Raw genomic sequence first — 22,905 nt, forward strand, 5'->3', positions numbered from 1 at the left:
TGTCTGTGTCCACCCACCCGCATTCCCTACCTAGTTGGTGGGATTGTGGTGTCATGTTTTCTATGTATAGTACCAGCCTCATCCAGGAGTATCATTCCTATGTGCCTATGAAAAAGCTCTAAGCAAAACCGGTCAGGAATAAACTCTGTCCTATCCTAGACCAGTGTCTTATTCTTCCACATTCCTCAAACCTGTTACAATGTCTATATATATACAGGTAGTTGTCGAATTACAACCTATGCGAATTGTGACTAATCGACTTTATGACTGTCTGGTCGGCAGGCATCACTTGCTTGCCAGATGGTATTAAAGTTAATGTATCTAGTTTTGTTCAACATAGGTTTAACACAAGCCATTTCAAGGCTCCAAACACCTATACTGGAAACTTTATTTATCTCAATTACATGTCTTCTTTGTTTTGTAACGATGTCTTTGTCATCCCTTGGTAAGATTTTTTTTTTCTTTACTCCTCACTCATATGTACATTATGATGAAATCTCCCCCACACACATCTCTCTTCCAGTCTATTTACCTAGTTGTATTATACGGCGGTGGGCAGGGTGGGCAGGGTGCAGGGATGACCCGTCATCCAGGAGGTGCTCAGATGAGAGGGAGGGTGGGAGGGGTGTGGAGTGTATTTAGGGATGAAATGGGTGGGAGTGTTTTTATGCCTTTCCCTTTTTGGCTACCTCCCTTGGAAGGGGGAAAAAGCCTTGGTATATGTATGTATGTAATATACGGGAAGGGAGCTTTGGTTTTGGTGACCTGTCTTTGTATCTTTCAGCATCAAGTTTGTTCTTAAAATTTTGAATCGTGTTTGCACACATTGTTTCTTTATCAAGATTATTCCAGATATTCAGCACTGTGTGGGAAGCTTTTTTTTTTTCCAGATCTGGTCTATACAGGTACTCCTCGTTTAACGACCTACTCGGTTAACGACAACTCGGAGCAACGACGGGCTTTATGACGTCGTTTAACGTAAATCTCCCGAAGTTACGACGTGTACGATAATTAAGTTGGCTGAGGCAAATTTGTATGATGTTATAAATGAACTTGTACGGTGGATATTAGCTGTGAGGTAAAGTGTTCTGAAGCTTAGGTCTACATTACCATCCTGCAAGCTGCAAAAACTACCTGGGGTACAGTGTATACCGGTAGTGGTAAATTTTTAGTTTCGACCATGGGCGCAATATAACAATAGAAAATTAATTATTAATTTTGTAAATTATAATGTATCAACGTAATATGCAGTTTTGTGAGCGGAAATGAAAAAAAAATGCTAAAACAGATTTCGTAAGTAACGAAGTCATGTCGGACGAATGGTACTACCATGTTTGTTATGATAGATGCCGATGTCGAAGAAATGAAAGGATGATAAATTAATTCGTCTAACCTAAACTAAACTAACCTAACCTGTGTTTAATAAATCATTACCTGCAAATTAAATGTCATCTGGCTCGTCGTCGTGAGAGACGTTGGCAGATGACAAGATGGCGTCCCGAGCTATGCTACCGACTTCGTTCATTAGCATATTTTCTTGTAGCAAGGTATTTTTTACTTTCATTTCTGCCCACAAAATTGCATATTACGTTGATACATTTTAATTGACAAAATTAATAATTAAATTACTATTGCTATATTGCGTCCATGGTCGAAACTAAAAAAATACCCCGGTATTCAATATGGAATGTCAGCATACGCGGATTTGGTCATATACAGTAATTTTAGGAACCTAACCACCGTAAATATACAGTAAATAAAGCTTTAATGTACTGTAAAAAGAGGGAAAATACACGAAAATAAAGATACATGTATTGCTGGACATTACATACATGTACGTATATGTATACACTTTCGTTTAACGACCAATTCGGTTAACGACGGTGCGCTGGTCCCAATTGTCGTCGTTAAACGAGGAGTACCTGTAGTTATCCTTTTTGAGTTTCTTTTGTTGTCCTCTTGTTTTTCCATTGTCACTTTTTAGTAAATCCTTCTGATCAAGGATTTTCATTCTTTTCATAATTCTATAGATAGTAGATCACCTCTTTCTCTTCTCTGCTCCAGTGTTGGTAGTTACATTTTGGATAATCTTTGTTCGTATGTTAATTTGGAAAGAGCTGGTGCCAACTTTGTCATTGCTCTCTGTATTCTTTCTAATTTCTTTATATTCTTTTTTGTACTGGTCTTATTAATGTAACTAATAATTTTTTTTATCATTTCTTCATCCAAATAGTCAAATGCCACTTCATTGACCTTAACCCCTTCACTCCGGGCCAAAATCTTGCGGGCAGCATTAGCTGCCAGATGTGCGATGTTGCATCATAATACTCGCATTATAAAAAATAAAGTCACCGCTGTATTGCTCGTTCTCTCTTTCACCCGTGAATTTTGATAACCATAGAAAATATGATGAAGCCAGTTTACAGAATATGGGGGTCACGCAGGTACAACTACAATAAATATAATCAAGACGCCGACATCGGCATCCTCGTGTACCCACTTGCTCCTCATGACACCTACATAGGCGTCATCTTATGGAAGGGGTTAATAGGTTGAAGGTTTCTCCAACGATTATCACTCCGAGGTCTCTTTCTGAGTTCACTTTTTTTTATTTCTTCTTCACCAATTTTATAAATTTTTGATATTCTGTTTTTGCTTTTTCCAAACTCCATTATACTACAATTCTTTATTGAAACTCGCTTCCATTTTTGAGTCCATTTCCAGATTTTGTCCAGGTCTGATTGTAATGATTCACTTCACAATCCTCCTCTGTTCTTACTTTAGTATTTTTGCATCATCTGCGAAGAAATTCTTATAACATTCCACTCCTTCATCCATGTCGTTTATATGTATGGCAAACATGATTGGAGCCAGCACTGACCCTTGCGGGACACCACTTATAATTTTTATCACTTTTTCACATATTTTTGCTACTGTGCTTTTTAGGGAGACTGGTCTGTAGTTAGTTGGATTTTCCTTGTTTCTTCCTTTATATATTGGTACAATATTTGCATTTTTCCAGTCTTGTGGTACATTTCCTTCTTTGAGCGAGCATTTGATTATGTTGTATATTTTATCCGTTAACTCCTCTATGCATTCTTTCAGTATCCAATTTGCAATTCCCTCCGGACCATGCAATTTTCTGATACCAAATTTTTTATTTGGTTGCTGATTTCTTTCTGTGTTACAGTTATTTCCTTCATGGGGGGGGGGGGTGATTTCTGTCTCTATTCCCTCACAGGTAGGTGAGTTCTCAATTGTGAATACCGATTTGAAATGATTGTTCATAATTTCTGCCATCTCTTGTTCTTCTGTATATTCATAACTTCCCTGTCGCAGCTTTTCTATTTCTTGTTTGTTTTTTAGTTTACCATTAACATATCTGTAAAATAGTTTAGGTTGTTCCTTGCATTTTTCTATTATTTCTTTTTCATAGTTTCTTTTCATCTCTGCATATTTTTACATAATCGTTTCTTAGTTTGATGTATGTTTACCATTTGCTCGTTTTTCATTTTTTCCAGGCTTTGTCTCTTTTATCCTTAGCTTCAGTACATTTTTTGTTGTAACAATTCTTTATGTATACTCTTTCTTGCTTTTGTTGTGATACGTATTTGTTCGCTCCCTCATAAATTTCTTTTAGTATATTCCATTTCTCTTCCATCCCTGTTTCTTCCTTTAGGAATTTTTCCCAGTTTGCGTTACAAAAGAATTTTCTAAGTTTCTCAAAATTCGTTTTGTTGTACAATAGTCTTCCTATTCTTTGTTTCTCATTTCTTCTTGGGTCTATTTGTTCTTTTAGTTCGAATTCTGTTAGTACATGGTCACTCTTTCCTATTGGTGTTTTGTAATCTATTCTGTCCACGTGCATGTGGTCAGATTTATTTGTTCAGTCTTTCTTCAAAAGATCAATTTCTAATATGAGGAATCAGCATAGTTTTCCTCTTCATGACCTCCAGTTCATGTATGTAGATGTATGGAATAGGGGGTAGGCTGTTCAGGGTGGTCAGAATGTTACAAAGGTGGAGCATGCTGACTGGAGACCTTTTGGTCCATAACTAGGTCAGATGTGAAAAAAATGTAATAATGATAAATAGATTAAAGAAAAATAAATAGAAAATATAAATAGTAATAAAATGAATAAATGCATGGGTATAATTAAAAAATAACAAACATAAGTAGTAAACAATAGTAAATTGATAGACAACTAATAATAAATAAAAAGCAAATAATGATAAACAAACAATAACAAACAAATAATATAAAATAAATGGCAGTCATTACAGCATCTTGCATAGGTGTTTATTGAAAAGAATCTTAAAGTTTTGAACTGAACTACATTGCACTGCCTCTGCAGGAAGTTTGTTCCATTTCTACACTGTTGGTGAAGTTGTTTCTACCCACTTCCAAATTAAATCTATTTCCTAACAGTATTTCCTTGCATTGACTTGTGTTAAATTTCATTAGCCACTTTTCAGACCATTGCTGTAATTTATTTAAATCTTCATGAATATCTAATTGGTTTAAGTGATCATTTGCCATTCCACACAGTTTTGTGTCATCAGCAAACTTGGAGACAATAGATTTTAGTCCATGGTCTATATAATTTATCGATACTATGAATAGAAGTGGCCCAAGAACGGAACCCTGAGGAACTCCACTCGTAACATTTTTCCATCTAGAAATTTTGCCATTTAAAATTACAACTCTTTTCGATCATTCAACCAATTTCTACTCCAACTTAATAGGCTACTACTTATTCTGTGTGAAGCTAATTTAATAAGTAGTCTTTCATGGGGGATGGTATCAAAAGCTTTTGCAATGTCTAGATATATTAAATCTATATTGTTTCTTTTGTCATAATGAGGTGGATGGATGGGGTGAAGGGGGCTTTGGGGAAGAGGGGAATGTCTGTTGAGGAAGGAAGGGAGAGGACGGAAGACAGAGGTGAGTGGAGAATGGTTGTATATGGATGATGTTGTGACTGCATGAGGAGGAATGGGCGGGGGGTGGGGGGTGGGGTAGTATGTGTGAGTAAATTTTGACGCAGCCCGAAGGGATTTCTCCCCGTCCTCTCCTTATATGCAAAGGGGGACGGAGAGGGGGGGTCGCCGATTAAATGAAGCGGCCTTGCTGTGGATGTACTGTGTCTTGCGACACTGCTTCTGACCCAGGGCGGTGGGCAGGGTGCAGGGATGACCCGTCATCCAGGAGGTGCTCAGATGAGAGGAAGGGTGGGAGGGGTGTGGAGTGTATTTAGGGATGAAATGGGTGGGAGTGTTTTTATGCCTTTCCCTTTTTGGCTACCTCCCTTGGAAGGGGGAAAAAGCCTTGGTATATGTATGTATGTATGTATGTGTTGTAGAATTCAAGTAGCTAGTCACCAAGAACGTTTCTGTCAGAATCTATGCTGGCTATCATTAATCAAACAGTTACTTTCTAAATGATGTTCATTAGCATCTCTGATGATAGTTTCCATCATTTTTCCTACAATTGAAGTAAAACTTATAGGCATGTAGTTATTTGGTTTCTTTTTGTCACCTTTTTTGAATATGGGAGTAATGTCAACTAGCTTCCATTCTTTTGTGACATCTCCGGATATGATTGATTTCTTGAAAATAATTTCTAATGGAACAACAATCTCATTTTTCATTTCCTTTAAGATTCTTGGATGCCAACCTTTAGCCCCTGGTGTTTTATTAATATTGAGTTTCTCTATACACCTTTTAATTTTTTCTTTTGTTATATTTACCATAGTGAGTAAGTTTACCCTAGACTTTTCACAGGTTTCAGTGCGGAGTTCACTTTGAGGTGTTTTGTTTACGAAAACTGAGCTAAAATAGTTTAAAATATTACACATTCCTTCATTTGAATATTCAAGTTGACCATCAGCAGATAATAGTGGGCCAATGTGATTCCTAATTTTTTTTTATCTCTAATGTAACTATAGAATTCTTTTAAATTGTCTTCGAATTTATCAGCGATATTCATTTTGTATTGTCATTTTTGTTTTTTTATTCCCTTTTTTAAATCTCTCTCTTAATCCATAACTTTGATAATCATTAAATGAACCCGAGCACTTGTATTTCTTATAAGCCTATCTCTTTTTAACAATACTTTTTTCAGTTTCATTATTGAGCCATTTTGGGCAAGCCTGATTTGGGAAGCATCTATCCTTAAACGGGATTTAAGTATGAATCATCTTAGTAAGCTTATTTTGAAATATTTCCCATATCAGATCTATAGGTCTTTCACTTGTTTTTGTCTCCCAATCTGTAAGCTGAATCTCTTGACATAGTCTTATGAACTGAGCTTTACACTAAATTGGGTATTTTAGAAACACAAGTATCTATTCTAAAAAATTGTTGCAATTTGAATCTAAGTTGTGATCGCTATTTGCAATAGTTTCACCAATTCTACATCAGTTATCGTGCTTTCACGGCTTGTGATCAATAGATCGAGTAAGTTTCCATGTCTTGTGGGCTCTTTTACATGCTGAACTAAGTAATTGTTACCGAGAAAATCAATCAAGTAATAGATCTTGTGTTAGGGTAGGAAAAGAAGTTAGAGGATAGTTTGAAATTAAGGTGGGGCTGCACTAGGGTTGTGTAATGTCACCATGGTTACTCAACAATAATTGTTGACTTACGACCAGTTTTTCCAAGTTATTATCATGCACTTAAAAAAATAAATGAGTACCATTGGCACGGCATAGACCACTCAGAAAAACAAATATTTTCTGCCACTGATTATAGCCCCACAGTTGTGTGGCACACTGAATCAGTCTTTGTCAGGATTGGTGGATGCCAGGTAGGGTCTGTCCAGAGGGTAAACACTGGAAGACCATGTGGTTTATCTACAGGAAAGAGTAGGGTTTCATATCTCTTTCACAAGGCGCGGCCCACGGGACTGCGGCTTGACTGTAGAGATTCGCCAGGTGTTTGGCGCTGAGTGGGGAGTGACTTCTGGCTCTGGGTGCAAAAAAAGAGAGACGAATGTTGAGCTCAATGACCATGTGCTGGGCAGCTGGGAGAGGTTCCAAGGTGATGACTGCGGCTTTGTGGGTTGCAAGAGACATGGCTACTGGAATTGGTGATTTTCGTTGAGTTCCGAGGCGATCAGTGCTCTTGACAGTTTCCGTCGGGCCTTATGTACCAGTGAGACTGCTCAAGACGGCCAAGCCAGCTTGCATCCTGCGCACTGGTTAGCTGCTGTCATTGGTGCTCTGACCTGTAACTCATGGTCCCTACTTTCAGGGGCACAGCCTAGCTTGTCCTGGCCAAGCTTGCGATTGGTTGAGAGTGAGCCGCCGTGAACCACAGTGCATTGGGTAAAGGATAACTCCCTAACACACCCTGATGGAAGACAAGGCTAGAGATGAGGTTGTTTAGATTCTCAAAAAGATATCAGCCATGTAGCTGTACACCATGTATCCCAGCAGCTGGAATATGAATGCCTTGAATTATGGCAAGGGGTTCTTCTCTGGGGAATGATGGATAATCCTAACATAAAATTTTATCCATACATTTAGAGCAAAGGCCAACTTGCAACTGAATCAACTTGTGACTGGTCAATCAGAACCTAAGCCGGTCGTAAGTCGATGACTACCTGTATATATATATATATATATATATATATATATATATATATGTATATGTATAGCATACATACATACATACATATACCAAGGATTTTTCCCCCTTTCAAGGGAGGTAGCCAAAAAGGGAAAGGCATAAAAACACTCCCACCCATTTCATCCCTAAATACACTCCACACCCCTCCCACCCTCCCTCTCATCTGAGCACCTCCTGGTTGACGGGTCATCCCTGCACCTTGCCCACCGCCCTGGGTCAGAAGCAGTGTCGCAAGACACAGCACATCCACAGCAAGGCCACTTCATTTAATCGGCGACCCCCCCTCTCAGTCCCCCCTTGCATATAAGGAGAGGACGGGGAGAAATCCCTTCAGGCTGCGTCAAAATTTGCTCACACATACATATTCCAATGTATTTTTCCCCATTACAAGGGAGGTAGCTAAAATCAAAGGCATAAATACACTCCACCCATTTCATCCCCACATACTCCACTTCCATTCACCACCCCTCCCTCCCTTCTTTCTTACATACCTATGCATACATTTACCAAAGGCTTTTTTCCCCATTACAAGGGAGGTAGCCAAAAAACAAAGGCATAAAAACCACTCCCACCCATTCCATCCCCATCACACTCCACCCCTCTTCCTCCCTCTTATGTTAGCACCTCCTGGATGACAGGTCATCCTTACATCTTGTCCACTGCCCTGGGTCAGAAGCAGTGTCACAAGACTGCTTAGTTTTTTTTCGTGTCCTCTTGTTTCCATTGTTCCATTTCAACAAGTCATTCTTATCTAAGATTTCCATTTCCTTCATAATTCTATAGATAGTAGGTCTCCTCTTTCCCGTCTTTGTTCCAGAGTTGGTAATTCTAATTTGGACAGTCTTTGTTCATATGTCATTTTGGAAAGAGTTGGTGTCAGTTTTGTTGTTGCTCTTTGTATTCTTTCTAACTTCTTTGTATTCTTTTTAGTACTTGGTGTCCATAGTGTTGCAGTGTACTCAAGTTTTGGTCTTATTAGTGTAGTTAAATTTTTTTTTTTTATAATTTCCTCTTCCAAATAGGCAAATGCCACTTTTATTGACCTCGATAAATTATAGGTTTCTCGGACTATTTTTTTAATATGCTTATCCGGTGTCATGTCTTTGCTGATCATCACTCCAAGGTCTTTTTCCAAGTTTACTTTTTTGACCTCTTCACCAATTTTATAATCTCTCGATATCCTGTTTTTACTTTTTCCAAATTCCATTATACTACATTTCTTGATACTGAATTTCACTTCCCACTTTTGAGTCCATTTCCAGATCTTGGCCAAGTCTTATTGTAATGAGTTGCAATCCTCCTCCGTTTTTACTTTCTTTAGTATTTTTGTGTTGTCTGCAAAGAAATTCATATAACACACTACTCCTTCGTCCATGTCCTTGATGTATATAGCAAACATGATCAGGGCCAGTACTGATCCCTGCAGGACACCACTTATCATTTCATTCCAATTTGAGAATTTGTCTTTAATTACTACTCTCATTTTTCTCCCAGTCAGGAAGTCTTTCATCCATTCCAATAATTTTCCTCTGATGCCACCTATTGATTCTATCTTCCTTATTAGTTTCTTGTGTGGTACCTTATCAAATGCTCTGGTATGTAGGGGTGCCCCATATAGACCCTAAAGTATCAACTGCATGCTACTTTGCCACAATAAAATGCATCCAATACCCCAGACCAATATATAAAGGAGGAAATAGGGAAGATCCTACAAACTTCAGACTGGTATCCCTCACAAGCACAGATCCAAAAATATGTGAAGTCATCAGAAACAAATGGACCAAACACTTGGAAGAAAATGAAATAGTAAGCCCTAAACAATTTAGCTTTAGAAGTGGAAGATTGTGTGCCACAAACCTAATTTGCTTTTACATACATACATACATAGATATACCAAGGCTTTTTTCCCCCTTACCAGGGGGGTAGCCAAAAAGGACAAGGCACAAAAACATTCCCACCCATTTCATCCCCGAAAACACTCCACACCCCTCCACCCTCCCTCCCATCTTAGCACCTCCTAGATGACGGGCCATCCCTGCACCCTGTCCACTGCCCTGGGTCAGAAGCAGTGTCGCAGGACACAGCACATCCACAGCAAGGCCGCTTCATTAAATCGGCGACCCCCCCTCTCCGTCCCCCCATATAAAGGAGAGGACGGGGAGAAATCCCTTCGGGCTGCGTCAAAAATTTTTGCTCACACACACTACCTCACCCCCATTCCCCCGTCCAATCCACCTCATGCATCACAACATTTTCCATATACAACCATTCTCCATTCACCCCTGTCTTCTGTCCTCTCCCGTCCTTCCTCAACCGACAATTTGCTTTTACTCGAGATTAATTGAGATAATACAAGAAAGAGATGGCTGGGCAGATTGCACCTTCTTGGACTTGCGGAAGACATTTGACAAAGTACCACATAAAAAATTAATAAGAAAAATTGAAATAATAGGAGGAATACAAGGTAAGCTACTGAAATGGATGAAGGATTTCTTAATTGGGAGAAGAATGAGTGTGGTACTTAGAGACAAATATTCGAACTGGGAAGATGTGAAAAGTGGTGTCCCGCAAGGCTCTGTATTGGCTCCTTTCATGTTTGCCATATATAGAAATGATATGGATGAGGGAGTAAACTGTTATATGAACTTCTTTGCTGACAGTGCCAAATTACTCGAGAGAGTAAGAACAGAAGAAGATTGTAGATCGCTACAAGAAGACCTAAACAAAATATGGGAAAGGTGTCAGAGATGTGAGATGAACTTCAACATAAAGAAATGTAGCATAATAGAATTTGAAAAAAGCAAAAATGGGGTATCGGGTCAATATAAAATTGGAAACAAGTCAAAAATGTCATTTCACAAAGAGACCTGGGAGTAATCATCTCAAGTGACTTGACACCTGATAAACATGTCAATAAATTATTTGGAGAGACTTATAACTTATTGAGGTCAGTATCAATAAAAGTGGCCTTCGACTACATAGATGAGGAGATGGTTAAAAAAATAGTTGTTACACTGATAAGACCTAAATTAGAATATGCTGCAACACTATGGGCACCTAACATAAAGAACATAAGAAAGTTAGAAAGAATACAAAGAGCAGTGACAAAGATGGCGCCTACACTGACAAACCTGACATATTGGAAAAATTACATCTGTCATCACTGGAACAGAGAAGAGACAGAGGTGATTCATTGACCATTTACAGAATTATGAAAAGAAAGGAAATTCTCAATAGAGATAACTTAAAGTGGGACAGAAGAGAAATGAGAGGATACGAAAAGAAGCCAAAGAAGGACAGTTACAGAAGAAACATGAAAAAGAATAGCTCCCCAAATAGAGTGATTGATGTCTGGAACAAACTAAACAGAGAAACAGTGAGTGCCAAAACTATACAAGATTTTAAGAATAAACTGGATGTGGAGAGATACAAAAACGGGTCACTACAAGCATAGCTCTTGTCCCCTAAAATACAACTAGGTAAATATACACACAAAGTTACGTACATATACCAAGGCTTTTTCCCCCTTACAAGGGAGGTAGCCAAAAAGAAAAAGGGATAAAATCATTCCCACCCATTCCATCCCTGAATTCACTCCACACCCCTCCACCCTCCCTCTCATCTTAGCACCTCCTGGATGACAGGTCATCCCTGCACCTAGTCCACTGCCCTGGGTCAGAAACAGTGTCGCAAGACACAGCACATCCACAGCAAGGCCGCTTCATTAAATCGGTGACCCCCCCCTCTCCATCCCCCCATGCATAAAGGAGAAGACGGGGAGAAATCCCTTCGGGCTGCGTCAAAATTTGCTCACACATAGTACCTCACCCCCCATCCCCCCGCCCATTCCACTTCATGCATCACATCATTCATATACAACCATTCTCCATTCACCCCTGTCTTCTGTCCTCTCCCGTCCTTCCTCAACAGACATTCCTCACTTCCCCAAAGCCCCCTTCACCCCATCCATCCACCTCATCATAGGACGTCCCTTCATGTTCACTCCCACCACATCTGCCTTCCATACCTCCTTTACTAATCTTTCTTCACTCATTCTTTCCATGTGTCCAAACCATCCTAATACTCTTTCATCAACCCTATCTCCCAACCCCCTTTCCACCCCTGTTCTCCTCATCACCTCCTCACTTCTCACTCTGTCCAGCCTAGTAACCCCCATCATACTTCTCAGACACCTCATCTCAAACACATTCAAACTCCTCCTCTCTTCCTCTCTTATGTTTCATGTTTCTGCCCCATACAGTGCTGTTGGCACAATCACTCCTTCATATAGTCTCCTCTTAGCATCCATTCCCAAATGTCTATTCCTCATTACACTCTTTAATCCACCAAGGCATTTACTTGCTTCTCTCAATCTACATTCTACCTCCTTTACTCCACCTTTTCCTGCCACATTTACACCCAAGTATCTAAAACTATCCACTTCCTCCAGTCGCTCTCCCTTAATGCTCACTTCCAGTCTACTGCCACTTTCACCCCTTGTACATCTCATCACCTTACTTTTACCCACATTTATCTTCAGCTTTCTTCTATCACACACTCTCCCAAACTCTGTCACCAACTTCCTCAATCCCTCCTCTGATCCTGCCACAAGCGCAGTGTCGTCCGCAAACAACAGCTGGCTCACCTCCCACTTTTCTCCATTTTCTTTAACCATCTCCAATCCCTGACCCACTACCCTTGCATTTACTTCTCGCACTACTCCATCCATGTATAAGTTGAACAGCCAGGGCGACATAACGCATCCTTGACGCAGTCCCACCTTTACCTCAAACCACTCACTCTCTCCATTTCTAATCCTGACACAAGCTCAACTACTCTACACACAAAGTTAACAGAAGGAAAAAAAAAATGTAGAGCCAACTATGATAAAAGTAGAAAACAATCACATGAAAAGTAGAAAATTTGTAGCAGTGTATGTGCCCCCTAAAACACAGTCCTGGACAGAACACGATCATTCTAGATTGTTAGAAGATACCAAACATGAACTAACTGATATACTGAGAGGAAATACAGTAATTATGGGCAATTTTAACTCAAGAAATATGTTGGGAAGAAATGACTTTGAGGGCTGGAGAGGACATATGGGGCAGCATGCTACTCGATATGACCATTCAATACACTCAGTGGATAAAGGAAAATACCAGATACAGAAACAATGAGGAACCTTCGAGACTGGATTTAATACATGCTTCAGAACCTGAAATTGTAGACAGCATAGATTACAAAACACCAATAGGAAAAAGTGACCATGGACTAATAGAATTCGAACTAAAAGAGCAAATAGACCTAAGAAGAAATGAGGAAAATAGAATGGGAAGACCAATGTACAAAAAAAATGAATTTTGAGAATTTAAAAAAAATTCTTTTGTAATGCAAACTGGGAGAAATTCCTAAATGAAGAAACAAGGATGGATGAGAAATGGAATATACTAAAAGAAATTTATAATGAGGGTGTGATCAAATATGTACCTCAACAAAAGCAAGGAAAAACATAGACAAAGAACTGGTACAACAAAAAATGTAGTGAAACTAAGGATAAAAGAGACAAAGCCTGGGAAAAATTGAAAAAAGACAAAAAAACGAGCAAATGGCAATCATACATCAAACTAAGAAACGATTATGTAAAAATACACAGAGAAGAAAAGAGAAATTATGAAAAGGAAATAACAGAAAAATGTAAGGAACAACTGAAACTTTTACAGATATGTGAACTAAAAAACAAACAAGAAATAGAAAAGCTGCATCAAAGAAGTCATGAATATACAGAAGAACAAGAAATGGCAGAAGTTATGATTAACCACTTCAAATCGGTATTCACAATTGAGAACACACCTAACTGTGAAGGAATAGAGACAGAAATCCCCCAATGAAGGAAATAACTGTAACAAAGAAGGAAATCAATGACCAAATAAAAAAGCTTGATGTCAGAAAATCGCATGGTCCGGATGGAATTGCAAATTGGACACTGAAAGAATGCGTTGAAGAATTAACAGATAATATACACACTATAATCAAATGCTCGATCAAAGAAGGAAAGATACCACAAGAGTGGAAAAATGCAAACATTGTACCAATATATAAAGGAGGAAACAAGGAAAATCCAACTACAGACTGGTCTCCCTAACAAGCACAGTAGCTCAAATATGTGAAAAAGTGATCAAAAGTAGATGCGTTAAACACCTGGACAAAAAATCTATACTAAACCCAAACCAATTTGGATTTATACAAGGAAGATCATATACAACAAACCTGATCTGCTTCTTCTCAAGACTAATAGATATAATAGAAGAGAGGGATGGATGGGCAGACTGTGCCTATCTAGACCTACAAAAGGCATTTGACAAAGTACCACACAAGAAATTAATAAGAAAATTAGAATCAATAGGTGGCATTGCAGGTAAATTATTAGAATGGATGGAAGACTTACTGACTGGGAGAAAAGTGAGGGTAGTAATTAGAGACAAATACTTGAAATAGGAAGAAAATAAGCGGTGTTCCACAAGGGTCAGTGCTGGCTCCAATCATGTTTGCCTTGTACATAAATGACATGGATGAAGGAGTTAAATGTTATATGAATTTCTTCGCAGATGACGCAAAAATATTGAAGAAAGTAAGAACAGGACTGTGATTCATTACAGTCAGACCTGGACAAAATCTGGAAATGGGCTCAAAAGTGGGAAGTGAATTTCAATATCAAGAAGTGTAGCATAATGGAGTTTGGAAAAAGTAAAAACAGAATTTAAAAAAATTATGAAATTGGTGAATAAGAAATGAAAAAAGTGCACTCAGAAAGGGACATTGGATTATAATCAGCAAAGACATGACACCGGATAAACATATAAACAAAATAGTCGGAGAAACCTTCAACCTATTAAGGTCAATGAAAGTGGCATTTGATTACTTGGATGAAGAAATTATTAAAAAAATATTAGTTACATTGATTAGACCAAAATTGAAATATGCAGCGACACTATGGACTCCCAGTACTAAAAAGAATATAAGGAAACTGAGCAGGTTAGAGCGTCGTTACTTGCAGTGAAGGTCAAGGTGAGGGTGGTTCGAATCCTGCCACCAGCGAAGTTGAACCAAGGGCATGGCTCATTAAATTCCACGCTACAAAGCCCTCTGTGAGGGGCACCATCCTAGCCTCCTGATAGGGGGTGAGTGTGTGACGTTAAACCATATCATTATCATCATAAAGAATACAGAGAGCAACGACAAAGTTGGCACCAGCTCTTTCCAAAGTAACATACGAACAAAGATTATTGAAATTGGAACTGCCAACTTTGGAGCAGAGAAGAGAAAGAGGTGATCTACTGACTATATTTAGAATCGTGAAAGGAATGGAAAGCCTTGATAGGAATGATTTACAAAAAAATGACAATGGAAAACAAGAGGTCATGAAAAGAAACTCGAAAAGGATAACTGTAGAGGAGATCTGAAAAAGAATAGCTTCTCACACAGAGTGCTGGATATCTCGAATAACTTGGATAAAGAAACAGTGTGTGCAAATACTATTCAAGATTTTAAGAAAGAAAAAAAATCGATGCTGAAAGATAAAAACGGGTCACCACGAGCATAGCTCCCTTCCTGTGTAATACAACTAGGTAAATACACACACACACCCAAAAATATAAGAAATAAAACAGTAGGAGGTTCAAGGGTGATGAAGGACAGATGGGAGGGTAGCAATAGTAGACATGTGGCTTATCTTTTCTTAACAAGTAAATTCTTAAACATAACTGAACTATGTGTAGCTCTGATTTGCAGGGGTACCACAAAAAATGCTCTAATATATTTATTGTATATAACTATGCAGTTGATACCCCAGTATGGCCAGTTTACTCTAATGCACTTATCCTCTCATAAATTTTACTACAAGTAACATATTTGAGAGTATGAAAAAATTTTTTATATGAAAAAATGTAAGGACTACCTATTATATTTTGGTATTGCAGGGGATCAACAGCAGCTAATGCAAGATGTGCATATGACACCCCTTTCCACACAACCCAGTCCTGAATTTTGGTGCTCCATTGCCTATTTTGAACTGGACACCCAGGTAGGCAACCAGCACCTTTACTTAGGTCTTGATTTTGGTAAGTTACACATAATGAATGTATTACAGATAATTACGGATGACTTCATCCATGAGGTGCTAAAATGGGGAGGGACAACAAAAGGGTTTTGGATTGGTATGAGATGGGTGTCGGATGGGCTTATATTTTGATATAGCCATCCCTCTTGTGAAGGGAAAAGGTATTTTCATTTATGTATGTTACAAACTCTTGTGTTAAGGAAAGCAGGTTATGGTGTGAAAGGAATGAAAATTGCCCTGAGAATGCAGAGGGAAGATTTATAGAGTGATTGTCCCCATGTTACTGTAAGGAGCAGGGTTTGAAGGAGACAGAAAAGAAGAGCCTAAATGTGTGTTTGGGATGAAGTGTTTAACCTCTTCACTCCGGGGCACATCGCACGTCTGGCAGCATTAGCTGCCCGAAGTGCGATGTTGCGTCATAATAATCGCATTATAAAAAATAAAGTCAGTGCTCAATCGTTCGTTCTCTTTCACCCGTGTATTTTGATAACCATAGAAAATATGATGAAGCCAGTTTAGAGAGAATGGAGGTTACGTAGGTACGACTACAATAAATATAATCAAGATGCCGACGTCGGCATCATCGAGTACCCACTTGCTCCTCATGCCGCCTACGTAGGCGTCACCGTATGGAAGTGGTTAAGAAGTATGGTGGGTGTTATGAGGATGAAGAGAGTGAGAAATAAGGAGGTGAGGGAAATAATGGGAATGGAAAGAGAGCTGGCAGATATAGTGATAAAGAATGCTGAGGTGGTTTGGGTGTATGGAAAGTATGAAGAAAGATTAGCTAAAAGAGCAGAAATGGATGGAGTAAACATGTAGGGACAAAGAATTGGGTGGATGGACCTGGTGAAGAGAGACTGCAAAAGGTAGCAGTCACTGGACAGTGGTTGTAAATTAATTAAAAAATTATGTAGCCTAAAGAGATGTGTTTCTTGTGTGCTCTGTATTTTTGAGTGAGTGAGGTTGGGGGAGTGGGATCAACATATTAAGCAGTGGGGGTAAACCAGCTCCAGGTGTTAGGTCTGACTGATGAAGTGGTACTGCTGCTGCCCTCCAAGCAGGGTGACGGAGATAGGGATGGCCCTTCATCTGTGAGATACTAAGATGGGAGAGAATCTGTCCCCCCCATGTCTTTCTTGCAAAAGATCTGCAGCCTGGTAACCAGCAAACCCTCTGGGCAAGTCCACAAGTCACTCTGTGAAGATGTATGGTTTTGTCAAAGGATAGTTAGTGTAGGGCATTATAATGTGGGGTGTACTATGTCTTCAGTATTGGTGGTTGCATGTGGAGCAGTTTGAATCTGTGGCCAGACCTATTCTGTGTCGGGAGAGACAAATGGGTCTATGGATGGGTGTGGGATAGGTGTATGCTTAGAGTTGGCCACTGTCCATATGAGAGAAGGCCTTTTGGTGTATGTATTCATACTTCTACAAGGCATGTGTGTTATGAAAACCTTGCATGCACCAACAACAGGTACATGTAAATGGTGGTCCTACAAAATTACAGAGAGGATAATTTTCCTGCTATCCATTATCAATCACCTGGCTGTTCAACTTATACATGGATGGGGTGGTGCGAGAGGTAAATGCAAGAAAATGGAGAAAAGTGGGAGGTGAGCCAGCTGTTGTTTGCGGACAACACTGTGCTTGTAGCAGGAGGGATTGAGGAAGTTGGGTGACTGAGTTTGGGAGACACTGTGAAAGAAGAAAGTTTAAGATAAATGTGGGTAAAAATAAGGTGATGAGATGTACAAGGGGTGAAAGTGGCAGAAGACTGGAAGTGAGCATTAAGGGAAAGCAACTGGAGGAAGTGGATAGTTTTAGATACTTGGGTGCAAATGTGACAGGAAAGGGTGGAATGGGGGTGGAGGTAGAATGTAGATTGAGAGAAGCGTGTGCATGCCTTGGTGGATTAAAAAGTGTTATGAGAAATAGACTTTTGGGAATGGATGCTAAGAGGAGGCTGTATGAAGGAGTGATTGTGCCAACAGCTCTGTATGGGGTAGAAACATGGAATATAAGAGAGGAAGAGAGAAGGAGTTTGAATGTGTTTGAGATGAGGTGTCTGAGAAGTATGATGGGAGTTACTAGGCTAGATAGAGTGAGAAATGAGGAGGTGAGGAGGAGAACAGGGGTGGAAAGGGAGTTGGGAGATAGGATGGTTTGGACACATGGAAAGAATGAGTGAAGAAAGACTAGTAAAAGAGGTATGGAAGGCAGATGTGAAGGGAATGAACATGAGGGGACGTCCTAGGATGAGGTGGATGGATGGGGTGAAGGGGGCTTTGGGAAAGAGAGGAATGTCTGTTGAGGAAGGACAGGAGAGGACAGAAGACAGGAGTGAATGGAGAATGGTTGTATATGGTTGATGCTGTGATGCATGAGGTGGATAGGGGGTGAGGTAGTATGTGTGAGAAAATTTGATGCAGCCTGAAGGGATTTCTCCCCGTCATCTCCTTTTCTGCGTGGGGGGATGGAGAGGGGGGGTTGCCGATTTAAATGAAGCTGCCCTGCTGTGGATGTGCTATGTCTTGTGACACTGCTTCTGACCCAGGGCAGTGGACAAGGTGCAGGGATGACCCATCATCCAGGAAGTGCCAAGAAAAGAGGGAGGGTGGAAGGGAGTGGAGTGTATTTAGGGATGGAATGGGTGGGAATGGTTTTTAAGCCTTTTTCTTTTTGGCTACCTCCCTTGTAAGGGGGAAAAAGCCTTGGTATATGTATGTGTATGCATTATCAATCACTTAGTCAATCTGTTGATTCAGGTCTCATATAGGACACTTATAGCTCCTAGGGAACTGGCAACAGCCACTAGATTAGCCCATAAGTTATTAAAGTAAAAAGTATTGTGTATGGATAGGGTGGAACAAAATAAGATCTGGTGTTTGTTGCATTCTGTGTAGTGGTTGCATATGAGTCCATTTTTCTGTCTAGGATTATTCTGTTTTGGTATTATCTTGGCATTGGATGGAGGCTTGAATGTATTTGTACTATTATGGTTCTTGCTTCTCTTGGTAGGGATTTTTTCAGTGGGGGAGGGTTGATGGAGTAAGGAGTTTGGTGGTCCCTTGAAGTGCTTTTTTCGTGATTGATTGTTAATGTGTTTTTGTGTGGATGTGTTGTGTATTTACCTAGTTGTATTATATGAGAAGGGAGCTATGATTGTAGCGACCCGTCTTTATATCTTTCAGCATCAAATTTGTTATTAAATTCTTGAATAGTATTTGCACACACTTGCCTCATCCAATTTATTCCAGATATCCACCATGCTGAGTGGGAAGCTGTTCTTTTTCATATCTCTTCTATAACTATCCTTTTTGAGTGTCTTTTCATGCCCTCTTGTTTTCCTCTTGTCCCACTTTAATAAATCATCTCTATCTAGGACTTCCATTCCTTTCATAATTCTGTAAATAGTAGATCTCCATTCCTTTCATAATTCTGTAAATAGTCAGTAGATCTCCTCTTTCTCTTCTTTGTTCTAAGGTTGGTAGTTCCAGTTTGGACAATCTTTGTTCGTAAGTCAATTTGGAGAGTGTTGGAGCCATATTTGTTGTTACTCTTTGGTTTCTTTCTAATTTCTTTATATTCTTTTTATTACTGGGTGTCCATAGTGTTGCAGCATAGTCTTTGGATTATTTCTAATTTCTTTATATTCTTTTTATTACTGGGTGTCCATAGTGTTGCAGCATACTCCAATCATGGTCTTATCAGTGTAAATTATATCTTCTTTACCATTTCCTCATCTAAATAGTCAAAAGCCACTTTCATTGACCTCAGTAAATTGAAGGTTTCTCTGACTATTTTGTTCATATGTTTGTCTGGTGACATGTCTTTGCTGATAATTACTCCTAGGTCCCTTTCTGAGCTCACTCTTTTTTTACTTTCTCTGTACCAGTTTTGTATTTCCTCGATATTCTATTTGTACTTTTTCCAAATATGGAGAATATTCCTCGATATTCTATTTGTACTTTTTCCAAATATGGAGAATGGTTGTATATGGAAAATGTTGTGATGCATGAGGTGGAATGGACGGGGGAATGGGGGGTGAGGTAGTGTGTGTGAGCAAAAATTTTGATGCAGCCCGAAGGGATTTCTCCCCGTCCTCTCCTTTATATGGGGGGACGGAGAGGGTGGGTTGCCGATTTAATGAAGCGGCCTTGCTGTGGATGTGCTGTGTCCTGCGACACTGCTTCTGACCCAGGGCAGTGGACAGGGTGCAGGGATGACCCGTCATCTAGGAGGTGCTAAGATGGGAGGGAGGGTGGAGGGGTGTGGAGTTTTTCGGGGATGGAATGGGTGGGAATGATTTTATGCCTTGTCCTTTTTGGCTACCTCCCTGGTAAGGGGGAAAAAGCCTTGGTATATGTATGTATGTATGTACTTTTTCCAAACTCCAATTGTTCTAGCCAATTGTTTTGCTCGGCTGGAAGATGAAGTGGCCGAAAATCAGGAGTTCTTGGTGGCGGGGGACTCCATGGTGCAAGGCTATGACGACATCCTGCAGCAAAAGACTAAACAATGCTGCAAGCTGGTATGACAACCAGGCTGTGGGATCACCGATTGTACCCAGACCATTGGGGAGCAAAGACGGATGAACACAGTTACGATTGTTCATACGGGAAGTAATGATGTGGGTAGGGTGAGATCAGAGGAACTTGTTCGGAATTACAAGGTCCTCCTTCGGGAGATGGAGGAATGTGGGAGCCATCACATAGTCTGTGGGATCCTCCTGAGGATCTATGCAGGCTCATGTTGGAACAGTAGAGTCATAGGGATCAATGAGAGGATATCACAATTGTGCATGCAACTGGGATACCACTTTCTTGATCTTTAGTATCTTTTTCCAGGTGTCATGGCCTTTATGCTTCTGATGGGATCCACCTTACCCGCAGAAGCGTTCTAACAAAGACATTCTAACAAACCTCATTGTGGGAGTTTGTAATGAACTAGGTCCTTTTTTGGGGTAGAAACCCAAAGGGAAGGGGAAATAGAGTGTACTGGGGAAAACAGAGTAAAGTATAGCATTAATGTAGAACAATATGCCAATATAGGACAAAATATAATTTTAAGGTTATATTGTCGGTAGAGGACGAAATGTTACATTAGGATGTAATGTCAAAGGACAAAATGTCATGATGGGATGTAATGACAGTGGAGGACAAAAGATCATGGAGGGATGTAATGATAGTACATACATATACCAAAGGCTTTTTCCCCCTACATGGGGGGTAGCCAAAAAGAAAAAGGCATAGAAACCACTCCCACCCATTCCATTTCCTATATATTCCACTCCCCTCCACCCTCCTCCCTCCCTCTTATCATGGCACCTCCTGGATGACAGGTCATCCCTGCATCCTGTCCACTTCCCTGGGTCAGAAGCAGTGTCGCAAGACACAGCACATCCACAGCAAGGCCGCTTCATAAATTTGGCGACCCCCCCTCTCCATCCCCTCATGTAAAAAAGGAGAAGACAGGGAGAAATCCCTTCGTCCTGCATCAAATTTTTTTCTCATACATACTTCCTCACCCCCCATCCCCCACCCACTCCCCCTCATGCATCACAGCATCATCTATACACAACCCTTCTCCATTCACCCCTATCTTCTGTATTTTCCCGTCCTTCCTCTACAGACATTCCTCTCTTTTGTAAAGGCCCTTTCACCCCATCCATCCATCTCATCCTAGGACGCCCCCTCATATTCACTCCTTCCACCTCCGCCTTCCACACTTCTTTTACTAATCTTTCTTCACTCATTTTTTCCATGTGTCCAAACCATCCTAATATTCTTTCATCAACCCTATCTCCCAGCTCCTTTTCCACCCCTGTTCTCCTCCTCACCTCATTTCTCACTCTATCTAGCCTAGTAACCCCTATCATACTTCTCAGACATTTCATCTCAAACACATTCAAACTCCTTCTCTCTTCCTCTCTCATGTTCCATGTTTCTGCCCCGTATATTGCTGTTAGCACGATCACTCCTTCATATAACCTCCTCTAAGCATCCATTTCCAGATGTCTATTTCTCATTACACTTTTTAATCCACCAAGGCATTCACACGCTTCTCTCAATCTACATTCTACCTCCACCCCCACTCCTCCCTTTCCTGTCACATTCGCACCCAAGTATCTGAAACTATCCACTTCCTCCAGTTTCTCACCCTTAATGCTCACTTCCAGCCTACTGTCACTCTCTCCCCTTGTACATCTCATCACCTTACTTTTACCCACATTTATCTTCAACTTCCTTCTTTCACACACCTTCTCAAACTCTGTCACTAACTTCCTCAATCCCTCCTCTGATCCTGCTACAAGCGCAGTGTCATCGGCAAACAACAGCTGGCTCACCTCCCACTTTTCTCCATTTTCTTTAATCATCTCCAACCCCTGACCCACTACCCTTGCATTCACCTCTCGCACCACCCCATCCATGTATAAGATGAACAGCCAGGTGATTGATAATGGATAGCAGGAAAATTATTCTCTCTGTAATTTTGTAGGACCACCATTTTCTTAGCGCTTCCCACTGCAACTACCTTTCCCTCCCTATCCTCCTTCACATTTAGCAACTCCCTAAAATACTCTACCCATCTTCCTCTCACTGCCTTCTCTTCCATTATCATCTCTCCATCTGCACCTTTTACCTTTTCTTCTCTACTTGATTCGCCTCCTCTTCCTCTTTTAACTTCCTTCCAAAACATCTTTTTATTACTTTCAAAATTTTCTGTCATAATCTTTCCCCATATCACATCTGCTCTCCTCTTTGCTTCCTTTATCTTATGCTTAACTTCCTTTCTCTTTACTTTGTACCTCTCATATGATTCCCTCATCCTAATTTGTAGCCAATCTATGAATGCCTGCTTCTTTTCTTCTTCACCCTTCTTTGCTTCCTCATCCCACCACTCACTACCCTTCTTTCTATTTCCTCCCGCCCTCCTTGTTCCACACACCATCTTTGCACACCTTATGACTCCCTCCTTGAACCATCCCCATTCCTCCTCCACTCCTAGTTCTACTTTATCCTTTACTCTCTCCCACTCCTCTCATTACCTTTTCCTATAGCTTTCTCACATACCTGTCTTACCACAAAAATCTGATCTACACATCCCTTACCTGTCCGAAAACCACACTGTTCCTCACCAATTACTCCCTCTG

At 40.2% G+C, this 22,905-nt stretch overlaps 1 protein-coding gene across 4 annotated transcripts in view; it reads left to right on the plus strand.

Annotated features, from left to right (window-relative positions):
• Nucleotides 1–22,905, plus strand: part of Med (Smad/Smad4 homolog Medea) — a 200,086-nt gene that overhangs the window by 162,877 nt on the left and 14,304 nt on the right. For all 4 annotated transcript variants that reach the window (XM_076212693.1, XM_076212692.1, XM_076212695.1 and 1 more), the window contains one exon: nucleotides 15,611–15,714. In XM_076212693.1, the coding sequence (XP_076068808.1) occupies nucleotides 15,611–15,714 (104 nt within the window). The remainder of the gene's footprint in view (nucleotides 1–15,610; nucleotides 15,715–22,905) is intronic.

This window comes from Oratosquilla oratoria, chromosome 30 (genome assembly GCF_046742065.1).
Source record: "Oratosquilla oratoria isolate Oo_2021 chromosome 30, ASM4674206v1, whole genome shotgun sequence".
In the NCBI taxonomy this organism is placed as follows: Eukaryota; Metazoa; Arthropoda; class Malacostraca; order Stomatopoda; family Squillidae; genus Oratosquilla; species Oratosquilla oratoria.